General features: G+C 42.0%; 1 protein-coding gene across 1 annotated transcript in view; it reads left to right on the top strand.

The window, feature by feature from the left end:
- Positions 1-509: 509 nt before the first annotated feature.
- The window catches only part of dnaaf5 (dynein axonemal assembly factor 5), a 31,008-nt gene continuing 14,370 nt past the window's right edge, over positions 510-17,147 (top strand). The window contains exons 1-9 of the mRNA XM_026164966.1: positions 510-1,088; positions 1,780-1,964; positions 2,104-2,228; positions 3,530-3,648; positions 5,113-5,345; positions 5,670-5,894; positions 9,398-9,541; positions 10,938-11,106; positions 16,054-16,201. Of these exons, the coding sequence (XP_026020751.1) occupies positions 524-1,088; positions 1,780-1,964; positions 2,104-2,228; positions 3,530-3,648; positions 5,113-5,345; positions 5,670-5,894; positions 9,398-9,541; positions 10,938-11,106; positions 16,054-16,201 (1,913 nt within the window). The 5' untranslated portion in view covers positions 510-523. The remainder of the gene's footprint in view (positions 1,089-1,779; positions 1,965-2,103; positions 2,229-3,529; positions 3,649-5,112; positions 5,346-5,669; positions 5,895-9,397; positions 9,542-10,937; positions 11,107-16,053; positions 16,202-17,147) is intronic.

The raw sequence follows: 17,147 nt of genomic DNA, 5'->3' as shown, positions 1-17,147 counted from the left end.
TAAATAAATGTATACTGTATTGGATTCCAACACTGAAAAACAAACAGTTTAAGGAAGTCATTAAAATCTCCAAATAGCCATGAGATTTATGGCCATGATGAGTGTCTGACCGCAATTGTAAGTTTAATTGTAAGCCAAACCTGGCTAATTTACAGAATATACAGTTTGTATAGCTGGGAGACTTCAAATAAAATCATTGTGTATGTCATTTTCATTCTGTTTTGGCAATTTGGTGAACTTTTAATTGGGGGGGGGGGTTGTGTTTGTGTGTGTGTGTGTGTGTGTGTGTGTGTGTTTTTTAGTGTTTTTTTTATTATTATTATTATTATTTTATTGATTTCTATTTTTTGTTCTTTAATTTGTGTTTGTATTGGAACATCTCTTCTGTCTGCTGTAATAATATATGAAAACATCTGAATAGCCCTAGATGCCACCATGATAGTCTTGTGTTTGCGAATGTAAATAAAGTTTCATATTTTTGAATCTGAAACTATCGTAAAGCAGTCGTTTGTTTGTCGTGCGAATGCCGGTTGCCATAACGACAGCCAAGATGGCGGCGATGGCGACTGGAGACGAGCATGCTTCCTCTGAAGTTTTGAGAGGACTCGCCCGACATTTAAATTGTCTGAACGAAGACAACAAGGCGACAAGAAAAAGAGCTCTGGAGGCGATCAAGAAGGAGACGGTTGATAAAGGACTGTCCAGCAGCGCCTTACAGGAAGTCTTTTCTTCCCTCATCAAGCCTCTCCTTAAATGCCTGTCAGACCCAATGGAAAGATGCAGAGAAACTACTATAGCGGTTTTGACAGAGTTTATCCGATGTGTCCCGAAGCCGGAGGAATCGCTGCCTTATCTCATGCCCTGCTTGGCTCAGCGATTTGGGGAGAAGGAGATCCTGGAGCCGGCGGAGGAACTTCGCCTGTCGGCCGTGGAAATGCTAACTCTAATAGTGGAAGTGTGCGGGAAGAATTTAGCACCCTATCTGAGCGAAGTGATCAACATACTGCAGAGAACCATCGTAGACCCTTTCCCCGATGTTAAACGTGAAAGCTGCAAGTGCACCGTGAACTTTGCGAAGTGTGTGCCAGGTTGGTGAATGGGTTTTGTTGTGGCTGTGGAGAAAGCTGGTTACCATGGTTTCGAAGCACGCAGACATGTTTGGGGCCCAACAGCTCTCTTTCCTGTACTGCGCAGGTGCCTCCGCACTTATATTAAATGGCAAGAGTGACGTTTTTGTGCTGGGCAACTAGAGCAGTCAGTAGTTGCTTGTTTTGCCTGAACAGATCCCGTAGGCACACTGACGTGTTTCACATCGTCAAATGAATGTTAATATTAGACAAAGAATACCCGAGTAAATGCACAATGCTGTTTGTAAATGATGGTTTCATTTATTAAGGGGAAAACAATTTAAACTTACCTGGCCCTGTGAGAAAAAGAATTGCTTGCTTCTGGTTAAATCATTAATTGGCTGTGATTAAGCTCAATTTTCTACCTAAATTACTTATTTTTCTTAGTAAATGAAATTATCATTTTAAAATGCACTTTCTATTTATTCAGGTTACCTTTGTCTGATATTAAAATTTGTTTGATGATCTGAAACATCCAAGTTTGACAAGTATCCAAAAAAGAGGAAATAAATCTGGATTAGTGCAAATACTTCTCACAGCACTGTACTTGGTCTGATAATGTATCATAAGTTGTGTATTATATCACTGCATGATCCAGCTTTCAGTTAGACAATTGAATGGACTGCAATCCTTTTCCCTTCTCTCTCTTCAGAGCACTTTCACATGCAAGCCGAGTGTCTCATTAAGCCCCTCATGTTGACAATTGCTCATCAGCACACTCGGGTACGGGTTTCTGTCATCGAAGCCACTGGGGCGGTCATTCAGCATGGAAGTGGGAAAAAAGTGGATGACGTGCTCTCTCACCTGGCGCAGAGACTGTTTGACGACTCACCTCAGGTTCAGTTTTTTGGAGGGAAAAACTTCCAGGAATAACATGACCATGGATTAACATTTTTGTCCTAAAACTCAAAACCATTTTGTCTATGTTTAGAAGATCCTGAATTTTGCCCCCCTATCATTCTCTCTTTGGATCCAGGTGAGAAAAGCTGTGACTGCAGTCGTCGGTGATTGGCTGTTGCACTTCAGAGACAGATATTCTTATTTTCACAAACTCATCCCTCTCCTGCTCAGCACCATCAATGATGAGATCCCAGAAATAAGGTTAAAGTCCACAGTTTTATTCTGTAGTGTAATTTCCTGTTTAGAAACTACATGACACAATTTCTTTACACAAACACAGCGGCTTTTAATTCAAACATGATGCTGAAGTGCATGTTTTCAACTTTAATTCAAGGCTTTTTAGGGGGTTAAGAATTACAGTCATTTTTATACACATTCTCCTATTTCCAATTTGATAAATTAATAAATTTTTTATTTGTTTGTAATACTTGAGTGAAAATCTTTTGGAGTCACTGACTGTACACACCAAATGGACACACCAAATGCTTTGTGTCTTCCCTTGAGATATATTGTCAGACCTTTACTACAGCTATGTTCAGTTGCTGCTTGTTTGTGGGTCTCTGCATTCGTTTCTGTATTTAATAACTGAAAAAGCATGCTCTGTTGGGTTGAGATCAGGTGACCTGACTTGGTCATTGAAGAACATCCCATTTCTTTGTAGTGAGAAACTCTTAGGTTGCTTTGCAGTTTGCTTTGTTTCATCATCCATTCGCACTGCAAAGCGTTGTCTGATCAGTCTCTGAGCAGAGAGCTCTGTACACTGTAAAATACACTCTGCTACTTCTATCAGCAGTCACATGATTACTAAACACTAGTAGTCATACATGCCCATTCCACAACGCTACCTCCACTTTGTTTGACAGATTATGTGGTGTGCTTTGAATTATGTTTCTCTCCTCCTCCATACTTATCTCTTCCCATCATTCCAGTAAAAGTTAATCTGGGTTTCATGTGTCCAAATTATTATTTTCTCAGAACTGTGCGGGCCTGTTTAGATGTTTTTTTTGGAAAGGCTAATGTGGGCTTCATGCTCTTGGAACCTTAACAAGGATAGACCTTTCTCCTCAAGAGGGTTTTTGTGTTAGATGTTTTCTTAGCCAGTGAAAGAATTCTGCCATGGTGCGCTTTAGTTGACTTCTATGGCCTTTCAGCTGAACAATGTCAGTGTCATTTCTGAAGTGTTTGCCAGCTTGCTGATAATGTTTATTTTGGTTTTTCAGCCTAATGAAGAACCCCCTTCACTTGCACAAACATCATTTGTTCCTCATATTTAGAGTTCTAGTGTACAGCTGCCAAATGCAGGTTCAAGTGTGTATAAAAATGGCTGTAATTGGTTATGCAGTACTGTTTTTACACTCTTTCATTTACATATTTCATTTACATATAAACTGTCTGACTGTGGCCATATGATCCACTGGACCTAGATGTATATGAAATATAGTGCAAACAACAATGACCATACTATTATTTCTCATTTCTCATCTTTCCGTTTCCTCTTTCAGACTTCTAGCCGTTGATCTGTGGAAGCAGGTAGGCGCACAGTGGGAGAAGGAGAATGAAGATGACATCAAGGACAAAATGGACTTCCTTCTCACTCCACCTCCACATTACCCATCAGAAGGTCTGAAGGTGTTGTTTCTTCCCTATGCTACAATTTTTAAGGAGTGTGGTCATCCAGTTGGGTATTTTGGTAAATAATGTAAAGAGTTCAAGCTAGAGTGAATGGTGAACTTTGACATTGACATTTTTCTCCATCTCAGTAGTTCTAAAAGCTGTTGTTGTTTGTGATCAAGGGATCTTAGTAAATAAGACAAGAATAAGCTGTGGAGTGGGTGGCATCGGTGTAATGCATCAACCTCGACTCCGCGTAGGTGGTGAGACAAGGGATTAGAAAGTTTTCTGTATATGGAGTTTTACTTTCTTGTCTAGACTCAAAGTTCTTAAAGCAGCTGCATGTCAGCGTAAAGCTAAATGTAATAGCTGCACCCTACTCCACTAAATCTTGTCTCTTTATTACAGCTGTTCATAGTTATAATGTACAGTAAGAAGAAATGATGCAGTCTATGACAGCTTTGTTGTCAAGGCAGGTACTGGCTTGGAAAGATTAGTGTTTGCCTCGGGCCTGGTAGCAATATGAACCTGAAACATGGCCACAATAGTTGGCCTGCAGTTTGCCTAGAGGGCCAGGACAAATATGTGCACAGCTCGGTTGCACAAGTCTGCATTTTTAAAAAGAAGATCCTGTACACTGCTCCACATGGGACAGTATGAATGAATACTGGTTCTGCCTGGCGACAGGAAAGGAAGAGCACGTTTCTCTCTGTCCTTCTTTCCATTTTTGTCTTGTGATCATAAATCTCCCGGGCCTCCCAGTGTGAAGAGGTCACTGTCAAACAGTGAGAGACAACCAGAAAGGGCCTTGTTTGGTCTTGTCCTGTTGTGTTTCTCTGATTTATCTCTGGCTTCCTTTAGTCCTCCCTTCCTCTCTCATTAGTGTGCCTATAGGAGAAGGGCAATAAGGTGGCAGGTTAGTGAAAAGAAAGACAAGCAAAAGTGAAATGTAGAAGGCTATATGGAAAAGTGTTAACTCTTGCTCTGACAAGCCCCTTTTGGCGGAATCTCAGTCATAAAAAGTGGTTTTGGGGGGTTTTCTAGAGAATGTGGAGCCCACTCAGCACACTTTTGAAAATATGTGAATCAGTGGCATTTCTTGTGCTGTAAATGCTCTTTTTAAGGATTCATATAGTTCATAACGATGTGCGTAACAAAATGATTTCACACGTAGACTACACATAAATTAATTAAGCATATGCAATGTACTCTGAACAGAAAATATTTTCGATTATGGGTCTTGATATCTATATTAGTGTGATATTTGAGATACTTTTGATCACAACCTAGCATCCTGGAGAGTGTTCAGTAAATTTGTAAAGCAAATCTCTCTCTATTATCTGCTATTTTCTGTTGGAACTCTCCATCTTAATGCTAAGTGAATGAGACGGAAAACATGAGTTTTTCCAAAGAAAATACAGATTACAAACAGTGGCAGAGTATGCTTAGGTGAATTTTTCAATTTCTCTTGCAGTGGAGCGTCCAGGGTTAGGCTGCAGAGAGCTGGTTGTGAGAAATCTGGGGAAGCTGGTACCGGCTATCACACACGATGTGACCGATTGGCTGGTGCCAACGCGGGTTAAGACCTCTCAGCTTCTCTCAGTGCTGCTGCTCCACGCCGAGGACCATTGCATCCAGCACCTGCCGGCCCTATTGGCGACCCTCTATCGGGCCTGCACAGATAGTGAGAGGGACGTAGTCAACAATGTGAGTAACCAGAGAAGTAGAGCACATTATACATCACTTTTTAAAAGATTTTTTTCTTTGATTGTTTTAAATGTGGAATTCAGTAAATTTCACATCTGCACATACTGTAAAATAGCACTGTTTCTTCTGAGTCAGCAGTTATTCTTCATGTCAGTCTAAACATGCTTCTATATTTGAACTGGGCCAATCAGGGCTCAAGGACTTGGGATGCACCTGTTTGCATATGAGGATTACGCTGATCTTTGATGTGTGGAAAACTCATCATCCTCGACACTCCCTCAGGTCTCTGCTCTTGACTCTCTTCCTCTCTGTTTCCACCTTCAGTGTCTGGCAGCTGCTAAACTGATAGGGACCTTTGTCCCTCCACCTGTTTTCCTCAAACTGCTGCTGGATCACGTGGCCAGCCCACACTCTTCCTCCCACCCTTGGGCCCCCCTCATGGTCCTGGCTGCCGTGCTCGGAGGATGCTCCAGGCCCCTCCTTAAACCACACATCCAGCAGGTCGCCAACGCTCTGGCCCAGCCCGATGTGTGCCAGGGATATCAACAGGTCAGCAGAGGGAAGCTCGGGTTTCGTTGTGGTTGGCCTGTTTTGAACTTATTTACCTGAGTATGAGTGTTCTTCCAGTAATGCCATGTACCTCCTGCTCGCCCACTACAAACACATTCTCTTACTGTTTTTTAGCTGATTTCCAGTATGAAGTTTACTGGTAAGGGAGGGACACGTTGAAAAAGTTAAAACATTAAAATCACACTTGTTTTGATGACAGCTTACCTTCCCTCACAGGAAGCCATGTTTTGATTTTCCCCATCCCAGCTAGTCTGTGTGCACCAGCTGTTTCTCTTAAAGTCATGTTAGATGATCTTGGCAGTGTCATAAAGGGTCATTTTCTGCTTTCTCTGTGTACCTTAGCGCTCTTATTATTGGCAGTGACTTTGCAGCAATCGTCTACTGTATATATTTCTGGTGTAATTTGTCCGTTATGGAAATAAGTTTGATGATAAGGTAAAAGTCTTCAAGGCTTTTCAATAGCTCTACTGTATGGGGTGAGTTCAGGAGGTTCACTGTGGAGGAATTCTCCAAAATGCCAAGTCTGTTAAGGTGACACTCAGGGCCACATGGTGTTTTTCAAATCTAGCATTGCACTTTGATGGCACCGCCTCTGCTCAATCGCAGCTATGAACTGTGACTGAAATACATTTGGGCTTTCTTTGTAAATAAGAGGAAAATTCCTATCGTGTGCGGAGCAGACATTTCCATGCCTCTTTTCCTCTAGCGCCAAATATGTTTCCCTTTCACAATAACAGTTGTCTGCCAGATAACCGCACGACGGGCCTACCTATATGGACCTACATGACCCCATCCCTTCTCATAGTGCCCTGCAAGAATTTCCTCCTTGAGATAATAATAACAAAAAATCACTAATTCATGTGACCCCAGGATGACTGCTGTGACCCCTCTGAGCAGGCAAGGCAACGCAAAGGCTTTGGTTTTTTGTTTTTGTTTTTTTAATAGCCAGGCGAGCTCCTAGCGCCAGACTGCAGTTCAGCCATGCCATTCAAGGAATCCCTGAAATTTCAAAGCCTGACTGGTCAAGGCTGGTGATAAATGAATACGGAAACTGACCTCCTTCTGTCCTCCCTCGTTGCTGTCTGGTGGGGTCAACCAGAAAAAGAATTAACCGGATGGGACAGTCACATGCTGTCGCACAGATGCAGGGAGACCTCTGCTTCCTCTCTGTCTGTCTCTCCATCTATCTTACTCTGTCAGTCTCCTCCACTGTTTCTGAGGGCAAAGCACAGAGCACTGCTCAGGGGAGGTGGCAGAGACAAAGCACCTGCAACATTCTTTGACAACAGAGTTCATAGCATGGAGACGGGCCAGATCTCCGTGTAGCTGTAAATAACACCAACGGAGACAGGACCACCTGCGTTCAGGATGCCGGTGATCTCTCTGCACTAAAATGCCAAATACCTTTTAGATTGACCTGCTTTTGATTATTATTGGATAAAAGTTTGTTCAGCTGCAGGCACAATGGCAGCATAGAAAGTAAGGCACACTCAGAACCTTATTTTATTCTTAATTTTTTTTATAAATATAGACATTTAAAGGACTTTAAAATATAAGTGCAGTCTTCAGAGAGTTATGTGGCACCTGAACAAGAGGCAGAGAAAAAGGAGAAGGTGAAGTCTGACTTGAACACAATGAAGCCTGTTAAGAAATTAAATATAAATAAACTTCAAAGTGAGCGTAGGCAGACTTGAAGGCCCTGTAAGGAGCTGATATATGATGCTTCTGCACGACATAACCTCACAGGCTCTTTCAGCTGTGTTTTCTTTTCTTTATTTTGAGAAAGGGGGGGTGGGACGACTCACAAAAATAAATGACAGATGCTTCGTGGAAAAACAAAAAAACTTTTGGTTATAAATTGAAGATGATTTCAGGAGCTTGAGCGGACATGAAAGAGGGTGGTTAAAGAAGCCACCGTGTTCAGATGTGAAATTTATGTTTTCTTATGACTCCCACATGGCCGCAGTGGATCATATCATACACACCTTTCACAGCTGTGGTGTCCCTGTGTTTTAGGCTGCCATGGTGATAGAGACATCAGCACGTCTGCAGGGCTGGTGTGGATTGGTAAAGATAGTTAGAGCTGGAAGAGCTCTGTGAGTTTCACAGCCAGGATTTAGAAGAAAGGTCTTTTCATCTTGTCTGCACACGGAGAAGCTTCACAATGTCGCAACATCAACTATTCTGCTGAACAAGCAAGCGTACTTTCATACATTAGCGAGTCTCCTGTGTGCATGCACCTTGCCATCAGCGACAGCTGGGTACCGCTCACTGCTCAACTGAAGGGCAGACAAAGAGTGCAAAAAAGGCATAAGAGCAACTTTCAGCTCACTGCAAAGGGTCGATATTGCATCTACTCCCAGTGTTTGTTTTTCTGTTTCTATAGCAATGTCGGTAGCTGTTGGTGGAGTGGGGTGGGGTTCCCCATTGGATAGAAATTCCAGGTCCTAGTATAGCTTCTTAAAGAGGAGTATCGTAAGTGATGCATCCAGCGTTGGACAGATGCACGTACGCGAGGTGATGAGGGCCCCTGGAACGTGCCCAGACCAATAAAACCAGGTGTATCTCGACCTGCTCCAGGTGTCCACCTAGTCATTACACCGCACCACTTTTTCCGCTCCCTCACTCTCGGCCAGCCCTAATCGTTGTTTTCTGCGAATGTTTAATATGCAGCATCTGAATGTGTGTGCCGCGTTATTTCCAGTACTGCTTCCCTGGTGCCCCTGCTGGGTGTATGTCCCAGTGAAAAGCTCAGTCATAAGAAGGGATCCCCCACCCTGGTCAATGACATGAGAAATGCATTCAAAGACCGGTGTATGGTGCAGCAGGCAAGTTGTGTTTAAGTGTTTGTTCTAGTCTATTTTTGCATTGCTATATGACTTTGCTGTAACCCCTGATTGCTTGGAAATTAATCCCAAGATTCAAATTTGGGAAAAGAGAGTGCACCACCTAGTGCTAGTCAGCCAACTACCACCAAAACCATTTCAAAACCCAACCGGTCTTCCTGCAGACCAAAGCAAACACCTGGAGGGCATTCTTCCTCTTAACAACTCATACAAAATCACACACTCTCAATCACACTTACACCTTCCACCCCTCACTCTCCTTCTAACTCTACCCCCTTGACACCCTAATGACAGGCTGTGTGAAAACAAGGGGAAAAAAGGGCCACGGTCCCAGTGATGGCATGGAAATTAGTCTGACCTGCAGGTCTTTGTCTAAACATGAGCTCACCACAACACTGCCTGACAAGTGTCAGCAATCGCACACACACTTGTGTGTTTTCAGATGAGGGGAAAAACGTTCTCACTCTGTGTTACTGTGTATCTTGTTCATCTGTTATTACTGGTAGGAAACATGAGACAAGCGGCCATTTAGTTGTTCCAGAATGATGTCACCAGGTTAAAAAAGCGGGATTGCTTCTTAGAATTCACAAAGAAAAGACAGTCTTAATAATAATGCATTCCTACCACGCCTCACAGGTTATGTACTTGGAGCAGTTGCTGGCGTGTGTGGATGTGCTGCTGCATCAGTGTGAGTCAGACTGCAGCTCAGGGAGCCTGCAGCTGCTGCAAGTGCTCATCGCTGTCCAGAGCTTCTCCACTGAGCCACAGCTGAGCGAAAAGGTGAGAAAACATCCACATCATGAAGTCACAGATCCAGATCCATCCTTCCTGCAGCTCTCGTCTATATTTTGCTCTGAAATTACATAATTTTCCCCTTCACTTGTTGTTTTTCCCCTTTAATTTTTTTTACTAGAAAGGTAAGCAGGTTTTATGACACGAGAGCTATTCGAGGAATGTAAGCATTTACATGGGCTCAAACTGTATAATTACCCACTTAGCCACGGGAGCTGAAATTGCACCTTTGGAGTGGAACTTTAAATCCAGTCTTTGTGGAAAGGAGGCGGGGGAAAGGTGGAGAATGAAAGAAACGGACAGAAATAGGGGTGGAGAGGGATGAGTTGTGTTGCACTTGTGACACAGGTTTGTGTCAGAAGTGAAGCCCCGTTTAGTTCCATAAAGCCTTCTCAGGTGAAAAAAAGCCATCTCATATCCTGGTAATAAATTACCTCTCATCTTGTGGTCAGGCTCCACATGCCAAGCACAAACAGGACCAGTGACAAGTGAAGCCAGTGGCATCTGAGGTCAACATGTCATCTAACTTCTTGTCGCCAATCGTAGGGTAATGATAGGGAGAGGAGCGGGAAGGAACTGGCACAGATGCTCACCAGACACCACATGGGCCACCAGTGTGACAGTGTGTTTATGTCTGTCTGCATCAGTGTGTATGTTCACACAGGGAGCAGTGAGTAGAGAAGAGATGGGAAGGAATGGATTAAGAAAGAGAGGAATGGTGAGAATGGCCTTGGGCATTCCCGGACCCAGAGGAAAAGAAGAACTTGTTTTCCCAGAAAAGGGGCATGTCTTTCCCATCAGCGGACAGCTCAGGGTTGTCTGGCTCTCTTCTGAAAGAGCCGATTTGTGACTCAAACAATGTATCTGTCCCCGTCCATCCCTAAGGGACTACAACGGGAATTATTAAGTGCCCCATAGGTCTGTTTCCCTGCCATAAGAACTCAGCTAAGTATTTACTATCCCTTTTTTCTTTCATTCTTTCCCTTTCCTCTGAGCTCAGCTTTATTGATGTGTGTGTGCATGTACTGGCGGTTCCTGTGCCTTTGTGACATCCTGTGTATCTATGTTTTAGTTTCTGAGTGGTTGTCTGTGTGAGACCCTGTCATGTCTGCTCTGTTATTCTTCCCATGGCTTCACACGATGCTTTTGTGTCTCATCCGAATTCCTGAAATTATTGGAAACCAGTAGCTGTTCAGCTGAAATAATTCTCTTATCACTTTTCTCTCATCTTTGCTAAGCCTTACTCCCGCTCAGTTCTGCTTTTTTTGTTTGTTTGTTGTTTGATTTTTGATTTTTTTATAGACACTTCATGATTTCAAGTAAACCTTGCAGTCTAAACTTATGTTGACTTAATTTTGCTCCACCTACCCCCTCTCTTCTTCAGGCGTTGGAGAGTGTGCAGTTCTTGTGTAAGGTGCAGGGCTTGGACTCGGTGATGGAGCTCTATAGACAACATATGGGCCAGCTGCTGGACTGGCTGTCTGCCTCTGTCAACACCTGGTCCAGTTACTCCCCAGAGAGACTTCAGCTGCATATCGTAGTCATACAATCAGGTGAGAGCTGAAGCTTGTATGTGTGCAAGATGTAGCCACTTTATACTGCAGGTGCTGAAGTCTTTGCATGTATAGACTCTACAGTGGTAAAAGTGGAGGAAAAAAATATGCAGTAAGGTTTTTAAGACATGGGTACTTCGAATTGCCACATGAAGAAAATCACTACATCCATCAGTTTGAGCAGGTTCACGTCCACCTCATGTGGTAGTAATTTTTCAGCTTGTTCGGACATGATATACTACATCATATTTTAAGAATAAAGTTATTTGTCCCTCACATGTAGTCCATATTGAAGGCAGCACATACGCTTTACTGCACAAATAGTTGGGATAGCTTTGGGTTTTTGGGGAGTTTGGTTTGTATTGTTGTCTTTGTCCTGCATGCACAGAAGCAGGAGGAATCATGAAAACACATCCTACCACCTCTCATTGGTTCTTGCTGGTCCCAACTCCTCCTGAGAGAAGCTGGAGAGGTCCTAATCTCAGCAGTCAGAGCTGATGTCAGTGCTGTCGGCACAATCCATGTTGATAGTCGAATGTTAAGGATAAAAAAATTATGCTAGTTAATACCTGACAGTTCCCAAGGCAGCGCATACTGTGTCACTGTCTAAGATCAATCCCTGTGAGTGACTGTCCACACAGGAGAGAATTTGGCTTCCTGACTTTTGTACATCTCTGTCTTCCCTTCTGTTTGTAAAGCAGTTAGAGTGTGTGTATGTGGATGACACAGAGGGTTAAAAGCTGTGACCCTCGGTTTGGTTCTGAGACTTCTCTTTGCGCCCCTTTATCCTATAAAACCCTCTATCATCACCACCTCCCTGCACCACGCTTTTATCTCCATCTCTTTCTCCATCTCACTACTCCCTTTCTAATTGACTGGGCAGCTGGGTCCCCCCCCCTCATAATCCTCCCCCCCCCTCTCTCTCACACACACACTCACACACGTGCTCTCTCTCTTTTACTCTTTCACAGACTCTCACACACTTACTGACCAGTCCACTCTAAGTCCAGTGATCCCTGTGCAGGTCACTACATCAAACAGCAGCAAAGCTGCCTGTTCTTGACCTTCTCCTGGATCAAGGACACTTTGAAGCTCAGTGTTTGTGTGTCCATGTGCGTGTCTGTGTAAAGGTGTGTTTTGTTTTCATATTGAATAATGCTTTAATCTTTAGATGAGCCTTAAAAAAAACGGACTCTTTTTACCCTAAAGCGACAAAATGCCACTTTCCCAAAAACCGCTGTAGAAATATTATATATAAATTATATAAATTATATATTATAATTTGTACTTTAAATGACTCAGTCTTCTAAAACTACTTCAGCCTGAAATGTATAAAAGATGATTAATCATTCTTTTTTTTTTTTAACCCTTTAAAGGCCATTATGTTTGCACAGCTCCACTCTTTTTTTTTAATTGAAAAAAAACAAACAAACTAATAAAATAAACTACATTTCAAGGATTATATTGTCATTATATTTATTTATTTTCATCCATTTTTATTTTTAATACAGAGTCAGATTTGTTTTGTTTTTGTTTTTTTTTAACTCATCCTAACGAAAATAATACCACCTTTCCACAAACAAATGGCTGTAAAAGTATTATATGCGTTCCACGTGGTGCTGCCAGCTCTTCTCTTTCTGTCTGTGCAAAGGTCACACTGCCCTTACATTTGCTGATGAAAGGGGCTTGCAGCAGCACCCTGCAGATTGGAACTGATTTTTTTTTTTTGACCTATAAACACCATCCAACATGAGCATCTCTACATAAGCAGTTCTTCCTTTCAGGTTCTCATAACCACAATTTGCTGCAGGATTTCATCCGTCAGCACCAGTGCATAGCTGGTGGCAGGGTGTGTCGGTCCTGGGGTCAAACCTCTGGCTCCTGGGATGTAGCAGGGCATTGCAGTCTTTGTGGGAGACAAAATATGGGGATAACCAAAATATGGAGATGGAGAGGTCCATCCTGTCACTGCGTCTGTTTCTACCTCTGAGGCCTCCACGTCAGCTTCAGAGTGCTCAGAGGAGGATGAGGTACTGTTCATACTTCTAACCATGGCTGCAGCTGCATAAACTGCCTGAGCAAGAACCAAATTTTCAAAAAAGTCAATTATTTTTTTTATTTTTTTTTTGTTCTTGCTGCTGAGACATCTTTGAAGCTCTGTAAAGTTACTTATCATTTACTGGGGATATCTAATTGACATAATGCTTACCCTACTCCTAACTATAAAAAATGAATGCCTAACCCTTAGCCAAACTCTAACCCTGACACTTAAACTACATTTTGATTCTCAAAAATGCCTTCAAACTCGTGGGGATTGTCCCCATAAGGGCTGTTGGTCCCTCCAAGTATAGTAAAATTCCAATTTTTGGTCCCCACAAAGATGTGTAAACTTGGTACACACACACACACACACACACACACACACACAAACCATAATTTAACATCAATACCTGGACACACTTATGATTTCAGTAGGAAGGCATCCTTGAGGGAAACAGAAAAAAAACTCTGAAATTTTACTGCATGCTTTGAATTGTAAAAAGTAGCGCCACCTGGTGGGCAAATATAAAAATTTAAGAGCGGTCCAAAATGAAATCCTAACATAAAGAAATTTGTTAGTTGATGTCAAGATAAATGCGGGATCAAAAATTGTATTTTCAGTGGGGCATTTGGGGGGGGGGGGGGGGCTGAGGATGAAATGTGGAGGTTTTTGCGTTGCTTAGCCATTTTAAGCTAATTTAAGGAACTGAGACAACAATTCTAAAATAAAAGAAATAAATAAAATATATTGTCTTGCAAATATGAGCTATGTTAATTCAGCACAGCCAAAATAGCATGAAATAAAAAGCAGAACTGCACAAAATGTTTTCCAGGGTTAAGCTTCGCTTCATTCTTGCAGATGTTCTATTAACACATCCCAAGGACTTTGCTACGGGCAGCAAAACAGACAGTCGTGTTATCGTTTTATCACTGTGTTTGATGTCCACGTGATTCAGGAAAATTGGGTCCCTTTTGGACAATTGACGGTAGTTGATATGACAACTGAGAATTGGTCATTTTGCTTGCTCATCAGCTCTTCAAACACTCCATCTGTGTTTGTAAGAGACAGGAATAATTATTGCCTGCTCATATCCTCCTCAGTCTTTTGTTCTCCAGCTGGTGTCAGAATGTCTGCTTGTATGTAGTATGGCACAATTACTCACAATCTCTCTCACTCCCATTCTCTCTTGTTAAAGGATAAAATAGATGCTGACTGTTTTTTAATTGTTTATAATCAAAATATTGTTTCTGCCTTGCCACATCAGTAGTCATTTTGAGCTCCCTCTGCTTAAATAACACATTCTTGATTGATTCACAAATTCCCTTTGGATGGAAAAGGCCTGCCTGTTTTCCCATATCTTTTTATGTCGCTGGCTAGCATCCCCGGGCCATGTCAGGATTTCCTCCGTCTCCACTCGTGTCTGTATAAACAGGTCATGAACTCTGTTTGTCTGTCCAAACAGGGCTTGGACACTTATCGCTCATTACACATAGAGAGATCACTATATATAGCTGTGTAAACATGCTGCAAGACTGTAAGTGGATAAGCGTGCGTAGGCATGAATGTAACTGGGGATATTTGCCCGGTGAGTTTCTCATTTTCCTGTAAAAGACATTTGTATAAAAACAGTGGCGCACAAAGATCTTCTTACATCTCATTTCCTCTGACTCAGTGTTAATGCCTCACCAGTCCACGGTTTTTAATAACTCAACAATATGGTCAGTGCCTTTTAAAAAGGTAAGAACAAAGCAAAAAACAGGGGCTTTTTTTTTCTTTTTTGTCCTGACAAAGTCCTGTTGAGAAAATTCACAAACGCAAATATATTATTTCTCTGTAAAACCAGCACTGTTGCTTTTTATGGAGGGATTTAGCATTTAGTAGTTGGGTAAAAATAAGACTGAAAGACTGAATGAACTTCAGTCCTTTGGATGAAGAATCCAGGTTTAAGCACTGCTGAAGTAGTGATAATGGTTATATTGGTAATGCGAGAATTAGGCTGAACAACAGTCTTTCTGGACACTGAAATTTCCATTGTGCATCTGTGCGTTATTTTTTTTTTCTTTCCAAATGCAGAATGCACAGTCAGCTGGTCTGAGGAAAGGTATGAGAACACAGGAGATTTGATTAAATATGGCAGCGCAAAGCAGCTTTTTCGTGTTCATCAGAAATCTGTTTCTAGGGCGCCAGTTTAGCTCACAGGGTGGGCAGGTGAGCATAGGTTGCAAGGCAGCAGGTGGGGTTTGAGTTCGATCTGGTGACCTTTGATGCGTGTCTTCCCCTAACTCTCTGTCCCCACCTTTTTGTCCACTCTCCACTGTTGCACACATTTTATAAAGGCAGTCTAAGTTTTTTTTAAAATGTGAAAATCAAGTTTGAATATTCTGTCCCTCCAAATCAGTGCTTGAATTTTAAATGGCATAGAAATGAACTTTTATTGTGTTTTGAAGCCGCATTACACTACTTTAATTTGTTTTTTAGCTTTATACCGTATACAAACCTTTTCATTTTAAGGGTGCAGTGCCACTGTGCATGTCTATCCACAGAGTTTCCCCTTACATATTCACATGGTGTCAGGTGGTGGTGTATCAAAGTTTATATATTAAAGTGAGATACTGAAGTTCAGATGGGTACAGTCATGTTTTTGCCATCACTGGATTAAAAAAAACATTCAGTATGCCTTTGGCGAAGGCTTTGAGGTGTTTTGAGGTCATATTGAGGTACACCAATGAGCCTTGTCCTTGCATAAATAAATGGAGCCTATGGCATATGGTGGCCTAGTGATTAAAATACAGGCCACACAAAGTCAGCATCTACAGTTTCATGCAACTCCTTTTTGTGCAAAAGTGTATTAGACCAGAAAAAGAAATGTTATTTGTAGTAATGCAACTTTGTCTGTGTTTTTAAAGGTCCAGTGATCGGCGAGTTTTTGAGCCAGTTAATGCCTCTTCTCCATAACTGCCTCCAACCAAACAGAGACCCAGAGATGAGGATGAGCATCTTCACAATGCTTGCAAAGTTGCTGCTGGATGCAAACAAAACACTGGATTCTCAGGGGTGAGAGTGACACGTGTTCACACTAAAGAACAGAACTCGGGAATGAGATGTTTCTGTCTGACGTTCATGAATATTTCACACTTAACAGCACGCTCATTTGCTGTTTCCTTTTTCATCCTTTTCTCTGGATGAGGTTCAGACTTTAAATTTCCAACTAATCAGTTTTAGTTTACACTTTCTGGATTTTACATCACTGTGTTCATTCAAAACATGCTAACAAGGAACCATAATTAGGACTGCATGCACAAAATGAGTAATTGTAGAAGTTGTTTGAGATGGTTGGTGATAGGATTCATATGTAATGATAATTAGCTTTATATTCACACCTATAAAAACAGAGGTTGCAGAGTGTTTTTGACACACAACAGGAAAACGTCTGAGGCAACGGCCAATATTTTGGAGCTTTCAGTGTGGCCAGGAAATTCGGAATATCAGATAATGTAAATTATCTAATATTCCAAAGGCCAAGATTTCCAGTTTCACATCTTGGTCGTTGTTTACTAGTGAAAATAATTTTTACGTGGGTAAAACATCATTGCGTGAAATTGTACTCCTTTTTCTCTCTACATGGACAGTTTTACTTGCATGCAACCAAGGCCTGGTCAAATGTGATTAGTCAGTACGACTCAAACTGCACACAGACAAGAAATATAAATCAGAAAGCTTCCACTATGTTTACATCCAGAAATCTTCATGTAAAATAATAAGGACAAATGCAAAATGCCATCCATCCATCTTTCCTCGCTCCCTCTACCGCTTATCTGGGCTAGGGTCTTTGGGGCACCAATCTCAGTGGGTTGATACCAAATCGTTCCCAAGCCAGCCGACAGATATAATGTCCCCAGCGAGTCCTGGGTCTTCCTGGGGGCCTCCTCCTGGCAGGACATGCCTGAAATGGCTCTCCTAGGAGGCTCCAAAATGCCATCAAAAAAATAAATAAATGGAT

Source organism: Astatotilapia calliptera, chromosome 4, assembly GCF_900246225.1.
Source record: "Astatotilapia calliptera chromosome 4, fAstCal1.2, whole genome shotgun sequence".
In the NCBI taxonomy this organism is placed as follows: Eukaryota; Metazoa; Chordata; class Actinopteri; order Cichliformes; family Cichlidae; genus Astatotilapia; species Astatotilapia calliptera.
This window is presented reverse-complemented; position numbering and strand designations above follow the sequence as displayed.